Source organism: Galeopterus variegatus, unplaced genomic scaffold (assembly GCF_000696425.1).
Source record: "Galeopterus variegatus unplaced genomic scaffold, G_variegatus-3.0.2 Scaffold19209, whole genome shotgun sequence".
Classification (NCBI taxonomy): domain Eukaryota; kingdom Metazoa; phylum Chordata; class Mammalia; order Dermoptera; family Cynocephalidae; genus Galeopterus; species Galeopterus variegatus.
In genome coordinates, this window is record NW_007745320.1 from 5,653 (window position 1) to 14,953 (window position 9,301).

A 9,301-nucleotide genomic window follows, 5' to 3' on the forward strand; every position below is an offset into this window, starting at 1 on the left:
CGGTACGGGGGCGACACTGAGGGTTGCGATCCGTTGCCGGACACGCAAAAAGACAAAAAAAATAAAAATAAAAATAAAAATAAAAAAAATAAAATAAAATAAAATAAAAATAAGTGATAATAGCCTAAATCTCCAGCAGCTAAGGAATGATTGGGTAAATTATGGTGCATCGGCTTGATGTACTTCCATTAAATGAAAATTATGGGAAGACAAAAGCAAAATGGCAAAGTGTTCCTACACAATTGGAAAAGGCAGGAAAAGATGTATTTGCAGTGTGATTACAAATATGCAGAAAATCCACATGTGTATGGACAAGGTTGGGAAGGGACATGGGTCTAGAGTGGTGGATGGGGACTGAAGGTACACTTCCCTATTGTAAAGCTATTTGTGGCATAAATAAAACTAGTTTTAAAAAATGAATTGTCCCCCATTGGCCAGCCACCAAAGAGAAGAGAAAGGATTGTGCTGTGAATTGGGCATTTTGCCAAGGCGTAGTTTTAGAGCAACCCTTTAGACAAGTGGGGAAGCAAAAGTGTATGTGTCCATCTCTCACTCCCATAGGTGGACAAAGTTTAACTTCCTCTGTCAGATCAATGCAAGGTGTATTCCCAGTGCCTTATTGTTGGGAACACTGAGTGAACGTGCTGAGAGCTCTGCTTTCACCTTGCAGATTCCTGTTTGTATCAGGTGTGACTTCCTTAGACGCTGACTGTGTAGTTACATGGGTTAGCTCAGTTGTTATATGTTTATTGGAGGGCAGTCCAGTTCTCAAGATTTCACAGCAGAAATTATTCTCGTGGTGATATATAAACCATTTCTTCCTTAACTTAGTCGAATAAGCCCTACACCTTATCAAATTAGTTTTCCTTTTCAGTACAATTAAAAGCAAAGTCACTTTTGACTTTCCTCTGTGGACATCCTTAGATGCCGGTTCTTCAGGCATCACACACTGGCTGAGACCTCCTAGTTGTTGCCTTAAATACCTTGCCTCTCAAATGGAGCTTGCCAATTTCTCTCTCACCTTCTGTGCAAGGACTCCCGTGGTAACTAGTTGCCCGATCTCACTGCTCACTTGAGCTGGAGTCCCAGCATCACTTCCAGCTCCCTGTCCTCTAGCACCATGGCAGTCCACCCCTGAAGTGTCCCCCATCCACACAGCCTCTTTCCTATCCAGGCCACTGCGTGGACTTCCCACCTGTGTCTCTCCAGGGCTGTGTTAACCTCTCCAAATGCCACCCACTTGGAAGCACAGAGACGCCCAGAAACCTTCTCAGACTCTCATTACCCAGACAGCAAACATACAACTCCTTATTTGAGCATTTAGGGGCTCCTGCTGTCAGGTTCTACCTTGACTTCCTGCCATATCTTCTGTGCTTTTCTCTCATACAAACCTCTGTGCAGCTTCTGTTCCCGTGTTGCCCTGAGGGTCATACAGGCCTTGCCTAGAATATTCCTCAGATCGTTTGCCCAGACAAGGGAAGCTATTCTTTCTGGATTGGTGACATTAAAAAGGGTTTTTTTTATTGCTATGTACTAAATAACAAGGGCACGATATTACACATGGAGTAGGAACTTGGGCACCAAATTGGGCTTCTCTGTCTCTCTTATTTGACAAAAGTATATATTGTTGGGGAGATGGGGCAGAATTTTGAAAGTAGCTCATTTACAGCATTAGTCATCTTTAAAATAAAGCAAAGTGGAAAAGAGCCTTATCTATGGAAGTAGTTTGTTTCTGTCTGCACACAACTGAAATACCATTTGTGCAGAGAGAGAGAGTGAGCGTGAGTGAGTGCAGGCGCAGCCTGACATTAACACGGGAGGAGGCGGACAATGAGCGTCTTGGTGGTGGTTGCAGTTTCTGTTTTCTTTACGTCTTTTATCCTCAAGTTGCAAACTCCTCCTCATTCAGTTCCTTAAAAAATGTAATACTTAGTGAATTTTCTTCAAATGCCCCCGCCAAGACATTATTGAGGCTTCTTTTTTCTTCATAGCAACAAATGGCAGAGAATTGTGTTTTTTGAGTTTTTGAGAAGCATTGCTACTATAACTATCCAATAGAAGCATAACCAAGAATCGGGTTTTTATATTCTGGAAATAAAAATATGAAATTAAATGTCTTCATTTATATCAGCTCTAAAAATGTATTTGTTCTATCCAAGTGTTTCTTTAGCAGTTCTACCAAGAAAATATGGGGGTGGGGGAGTAGGTTATGTAAAATTGATCTTTTAATAATGGTGTAAGGTATCTAGCATATTCTCCTTTATTACAATTAACTTTTATCCAGCCTGTCCCAGAGAGGAGTAGAAAGAATCATTTTCAAAATATCTGGAGAATAGCTATGAAAGGAATAACAGAATATAAACCTTTTAATATGTGTGTAAAAGGCAGTGTTTGTGTCACGAAGACATTTTTCTAAATTCATTAAAATATTTTGAGATAATTCTTTGAGCAATCAGATTTGTTATGTACTTAAGAGAAACAAAATAAGAGTAGTCTAGATTTAGGAGTAATCTACTTAAAATGCATATTATTCCTCCCTATATTTGAATAATTTGTCCAAAACATAATTCGTTCATACAGGATTTTGCCTGTTCAGATCTAAGTGGGAATCAGTAGTTTCTTTGTTTGTTACTATGGCAACGAGTCAGCCTATCCTGAATAGTTCTTAGATCATACCGAGCAATGCTCCCATCTCCGTGTAACTTCCTCACTGAGCAAGCCGGGACTGACTTCACCCTGCTGCCAGCTCTTGCCTCCTTGGAGCCCAGTGCCATGCAGGTGCGGGACTCACCCCACTGGCCCTCAGCCATGCATTTCCTCAGTTCCTTTCTCCAGGGCCGCCGGCACTCCACCTCGGATGCGGTTGTGCAACTGCAACAGGCCCGGCACAGGTCTGGCCCAGCCGCGAAGCTGCTGTCCTCATCCTCTTTCCAGGTGATGGTGGCTGTGTCCTCCGTCAGCCATGCCGAGGGAAACCCAACTTTACCGGAGAGAAAAAGTAAAGCTCTCTTTCTTCCTATAATTTGCCACACCTTTGTACTTAAATTTAGGGAATGTGAGTAGGCTGTGTTGTGCTTATTCCCTTTTAAATATTGACAGTCAATTCTGTGTTATATTTTTTACTGTCAGTTATGCTAAGAATTTTAGTGGATATGTAAGATGAGATAAAATTACCAAATGTTTTGTGTTTTTTCATTAAAAATGCAGTTTTTGAATTAAACTCATCCACTTGTAAAAGATCTGCTTTTACACTTTCTTCTTCTTCATTACCAATATGATGCGTAAACATTATTATATGTGAAAGCTTTTTTTTTTTTAATATTAAGAGAGAGTGCATGTAGATGAAAAGGAAACAGTTTTATTTTCTTGACTTGATTAAGGGGATTTAACATCAACTTGTCCTCTACTATGCTGAGATAAAATGGAAGCTGTTTCCCATGTTACTGTTCCATTTGGAGAATGGAATTTTGAATCTTCCCTTCCTTGTATGTTCTAGGAAATGCAGGACGTCCAACACCAAAGTACACAAAAGTAGGCGAGCGCTTACGGCATGTCATTCCCGGGCATGTGGCGTGTTCCATGGCGTGTGGTGGCAGAGCATGCAAGTATGAGAACCCAGCCCGCTGGAGCGAGCAGGAGCAAGCCATCAAGGGGGTCTACTCATCCTGGTAAATGGTCCTGGTGGTCTCTGCAGCTGGGTGGGGTAAAGGAAGGAAGACGTGTGTGAGCCCGAGGCAGGAGCTATGCAAGGAGCAGTGTGGGGCCTGGAAGTCAGGACTTCGCCTCTGTCCTTCTCTGCCCTGTACCAACTGTGTGAGCTCAGCCTAGCTAACCTCAGCTTCCTCATCTGTCAAATAGAAGAAAACCAGAACCATGGGGGTTGTTTTAATTAAGTGAAATGATGAATGTAAAATATCGTAAGGAAATGGGTGATTAGATAGCTCTTAAATTTCAGAAACTGCTAGAAATAAGAAAAATGCTCGGCTGTAAGTCTGAGAAAATTGTAAGGTACACATGTAGTTTTTCAGCTTCATACAAACAAGCTATAGCGTCACTTTTATGTTGTTACTATATTCTGTATGAAAGGACACATTTTCACACAAACATACTGTGGTCTGCCTTCATAGAAGTGGTACAGGTATTCAGCTCAGTAGACAGACATAAGATGCTTGCATTATTTACGGTGTGGAAGTACAATTAATATCATTCTTGAATCATACTGCTTTTTATTAGTAACAGTAAACTAGTCAGGTATACCTTTAAATCAAATCATATTTGAAACACACTAGAGGAATTCACTGTTTAAAGAATTCTAGTAGTAAATTATTTTATAGAGCAAGAAACCATTTTTAAAGGAGATACTTGCCAGCCAGCTTATCTAACTTGCAATGTGTACTTCTTTGTATTAAATTTTCTGGGCACATCTGCAGTGGTGCAATCTGGGGTCCACTGCCATGAGTGCTCTCCACAGATCATATTCTGGTCTTTCACTATTACACGAGTGGTATAAAGAAGCAAACATTATTCCTGAGGCATAGACAAGAAATTTTCTGATAATGTAGCTTAAGGTCACATTGATATTTTTGCTTTACTGTTGACTAAACCACATGAGTCTTTTTCATGTCTGCCGCCTTCAAGTTACATCTCCCCTCTTATACTAAGTACTATTAAATTTGGGGAGTCCTAAACCTTGGAGTCCATGTTAAATTTCATGCTTTGTTCCAGAGGGGGAGATGTCCTTCTGGATCCTGCCCTATTAATCTAATGTCTCTGTTATTCCTCTGAGATTCATGGGACCCACAACTTCCAATAGACTATCTCATGTATCTTTCACCAGGCCACTGATGAGAAATTAGAGCAGAACAGAATGAAGCCAGAGCTCAAAGACCTAACGATAGCGACACCATTTATTGGGCCTGTGTCTACTCATTCATTCCATAAACATCCATTTGGCTATGGGCTAGGCTGTCAACTTATTCTCTCATCTTCCTAAAACTCTTGTGAGTTCTTAGTGCCATTTAGAAAAGAATTGAATTCCAGAGAGATTAATTCATAGAAAGTAGAAAAGCCAGCATTTGAAACGAGGCCTGATTGACTCCAGAGCCCATATTTTTTGCTAAATTACAATGATTCAGCGTTTATTCATAACCACGTGCCAGGATTTGAGCTAAAGACTTTACATCCATATTGTATTGAATTCTCATATCTACCCTTTGAGGCAGGCCTTATTATCCCCATTTAACACCTTAGATAACTGAGGTTCATATAGCTGAGTAACTAAAAATGCCTCCCAGTTGGCCTTCCTTATTTAGTTACTAAGCATTGGATAACTAATCCAGACTGTTAATTTTACCACAGCTGAGGTTTCTCCATCATGTCCTCTAGAATCTCTTGAGAGTCCTTTAAAACAGTTTGCTGGAATCCACAGATACTTTATGTCCTGGAATTTTTTCCAGGGATTTAAGAAGCCGGGATTGCGGGCCGGCCCGGTGGCGCACTGCTACAGTGCGCTGCTTGGGAAGCGCGGCGGCGCTCCCGCCGAGGGTTCGGATCCCATGTGCAGACCGGCGGCTCACTGGCTGAGCGAGGAGCGGGGGCAACACCGAGGGTTGCGATCCCGTTGCCGGTTCCGGTCCAGTACGGGCGTGACACTGAGGGTTGCAATCCGTTGCCGGTCACGAAAAAAGACAAAAAGACAAAAAAAAAAAAAAAAGAAGCCGGGATTGCTTAGAGCTCTAATCATGATGCAAAATTGAAGCCAAATTTGTATGAGCATATTCTTTACAGAGGTATTGAAATTATAGAAAACTCATCTCTCAGTCCTTGGAGTGGGGACATTCTATGTTTTGAGCATCTCACCAGTCCCTCCTCCCATCTGCAGGGTCACTGATAACATCCTGGCCATGGCTCGGCCATCCTCTGAGCTCCTTGAGAGATACCACATCATCGAGCAGTTCCTCAGGTAAATGCTGCATCATTCACACACACTAGTAAGCAAACTGTCGTGTTTTCTCTTTCATTGCTTCTGCCTTTGAGTGGACAAAAGCTTTCATTTTAATAATAGGCAATGAAGAGCTTATTTCAAATAAGAAATTAAGGTTATGAGAGTAATTAATAATGTTTTATTACGGCCAAAAATGGTTAATTTTTTTAAAAAATGCTAGCTCCCAATATGACTGATTGCTCTTTTTCCTTTAAGCCATGGCATAAAAACAATAATCAACCTGCAGCGCCCTGGTGAGCATGCTAGCTGTGGGAACCCTCTGGAACAAGAAAGTGGCTTCACTTACCTTCCTGAAGCTTTCATGGAGGCTGGCAGTAAGTTCCTTCCCACCCTCCTCTCCTTGAATTATCAAGGACAGTACTCAGAGATCTTTATTGACTGGGATCTTAGGTTAAAAAAGTGATGGAAATAAATACCTGCTACATTATAATAAGGTTCATAGAAAATGAAAATATGCTAACTTGGACTTTAAATAATGCTGCCATTCTTCTTTAGTATTGCTGCTGAAAGCTCAGAGTTTCTTTTTTTCTGTGAAAGTGATATTGGGAGGAGACCCTGTAATAATAATGGTTAACATTAGGTGATGCCCACAGTATGCCAGACACTATTATCCCATTTCATCCTTAAAGCAGTTGTGTAACATATTGTTGTTATTTTTATTTTATACATGAGGCCATAGATGCTTAAAGAGTGACTGACTTGCCCGAGATCACAAAGCTTAAAAATGGTAGTCAGGACTGGAACCTGGACATTCCTGCTTTTAGTGCTGCTAGCCCCACCCCTGCAGGCATGCCCAGGGAGTCTTCTTGTGACAGTCCCAGAGGCTCCTTAGTTGCAGGAGCCTTTGGGATGAAATCCACTCAATATGTGCCATGCAAACCAGGCTAGAAAGGATAAACGTGTACAATCTTGGAACTTGTTTTTAAGAAGTTTGTGTCGAGCTTTTTTTTTTACGCTAGGTAGAAAACATATATATATATACTGTCTTTAGCCTTCTGTCAGCCATTTAGACATTTTTCCACGCTTAAACAAGAGTGTATGCTTTTCTTCTTTAGCTGAGTAACTTTAGTGTGGATCATTGTCTTCATTAATTTATAATTCTACTTTTCCATAATTTTTTCTGGCTTAGTTTCAGTAGGAACTGTCTCAGATAATATAGGATATGCTTTGTGAGACATGTTTAACAATAAACTTACTGGGAATGTAAAAAGCCTATTATTTTAGGCCTGTATATCCAGTGAGATCTACATGGCTTACGGCTTTATACTTTCCATGAATTCACTCGATTCCTTCAAATGTCTTTGCAAATATTTTTTCTGTATATTGATTTTTTTTTTCCTTTTCTCTTTTTTATGGCCTAGTTTATTTCTACAATTTTGGATGGAAGGATTACGGTGTAGCATCTCTTACCACCCTCTTAGATATGGTTAAGGTGATGACATTTGCCTTACAAGAAGGAAAAGTAGCTGTTCATTGCCATGCAGGACTTGGCCGAACAGGTAAATTCTAGGAGCTGGTTTTATTTTCTTGTAGGCATATTTAAACATATAAGAAATAAAACTTCCTAATTCTAAGGATAAATCTTTTTCAGAATCTGTTCAAAGCTCTACAGTCAAGTGGAAGCAAATAAAAGATAATTGAGAGATCTTAAACAGTAATAATGACCACATGTTGGTGAGAATATTTTTGAACGACTTAGGGCTGAAAGCTCATCATATTTAGTAAACAGATGAGTTTCTAAAGCTAGGTAAATGACCTTTCTGTTTTCCGATTTTCCTATTTACATGAAAAAAAATCAACACCTCATTTTAATACATAATATCTTCTAAAAAATGAAATTTTCCTTAACCAAAATAACAGTGAAAATAGCAAGCATTGTTTAACCTATTATGTTCTAAGCATTTTACATTTGCTGCCTTTTAAAATCTTTAGCAACAATGTGAGTCAAAGAAACTGCAGTTTGAGAGAGGTTAAGTAATTGGCTACATTTAATAAGTGGCAGGGCGGAGATTTAAATCTAAGACTGTCTGACTCCAAAGCTCATGTGCTTTCTACTTTTGGGGGTGTAAGGATTTTGTTTGCAAAGGAGAGTCTATCTGAGCCTAGAATTCTATATAAAAATCAGTGATTTTACTTAAAAATTCAGCAGAATCTCATTACAGTGCTGGTATTAGGGCAAAAATAAAGGTCTCAGGGTTGAAATCTTCATCGTCATCTGGTCTGACTAAATACCTGCAACTTGACTTCATCCACAGTGAACCTGTACACCTGCCAGGGGATCTCCCACCTGCCTGGGAGCATCCTCAGGGATGGGACTCAGCTCTGCTTGAGATCATTAGTTCTTAGGATCAAGCTGAAATCTCACTGTTTCCTGGGCATTGCACATGATAGCTCTGCTGATATTTTATACTTACACTTAAAGATCTGCTATTCCTAGTGAGAAAGATATGTGGTACCCTACTATGAACTGGTGAACATTCAGTTTCCAGAGGTTCTGATTTTCATGTGCAACAGGATGTTCACAAACTTGTGAATTACATGGGTGTCTTTGATTTGCCTTTTACTTTAATATTAATTGGCTATTATATTTGAACTAATTGATCAGTTATTACCTTTTCATTAGTTACTCATTTTAATTAGATGTTAATTAATAAGAATATATATTGTTTACACTATTAAGGCTGGCTTCCTTAATATTATTACTTGCTTATGGAAAAATATCACAGTGGGGAGAAAAATACTTACATTAATGTAGACATAAGTCTGGAAGAATTGTCAGGAAGTAAAGTAGGCTATGAACATGAATAATCCCCCAAAGAAAAAACTTACCTAGTAGAGAGGTTGCCAGGCTGGAATGTGCCAGCATTGCAAAAATGGCAGGGTTGGCAAGTTCCAAGCACAAAGTGGGTGGATAGATTTGATGGAAATTTTCAAGAGTTGTTGAGAGTGGAAAATAGAACTAAGATGGGCTTTCTTCCATGTTGGAGTTGGGTAGAAGGACAGGGGAGTAAACGACTCAGTGCATGCAGTCATCCTGCACCACACTCACTCACCTACACTGTGCCACTGCTTGTGCCAGCCCATCTCTGGGGTACAGACAGGACTCAGTCATAGGGAGGGAGGGCCATGTAGACACGTAGATAGATGTAGTTCTGCACAATAAGGGGAGTGCAATAATAACCATCTGCGTAAAAGTTACAAAGTTGTCATTATAATTGTCCTTAAAGTGTGCCTCTGTTTATATGATTTCGTAGTACATATTCACGTTTTAAATTATGAAAGGGCCGAGCCCGTGGT

The 9,301-nt window shown here is 40.0% G+C and overlaps 1 protein-coding gene across 1 annotated transcript; it reads left to right on the plus strand.

Annotated features, from left to right (window-relative positions):
* Positions 1-2,682: 2,682 nt before the first annotated feature.
* LOC103583038 (protein tyrosine phosphatase domain-containing protein 1-like) lies at positions 2,683-7,503 on the plus strand (the record flags this gene model as incomplete). The annotated part of the gene is made up of 5 exons (XM_008564460.1): positions 2,683-2,998; positions 3,497-3,668; positions 5,882-5,962; positions 6,200-6,318; positions 7,366-7,503. Coding segments are annotated over exons 1-5 (826 nt in total), but the record flags the coding sequence as incomplete, so codon positions are not given.
* Between the last annotated feature and the right edge of the window lie 1,798 nt (positions 7,504-9,301).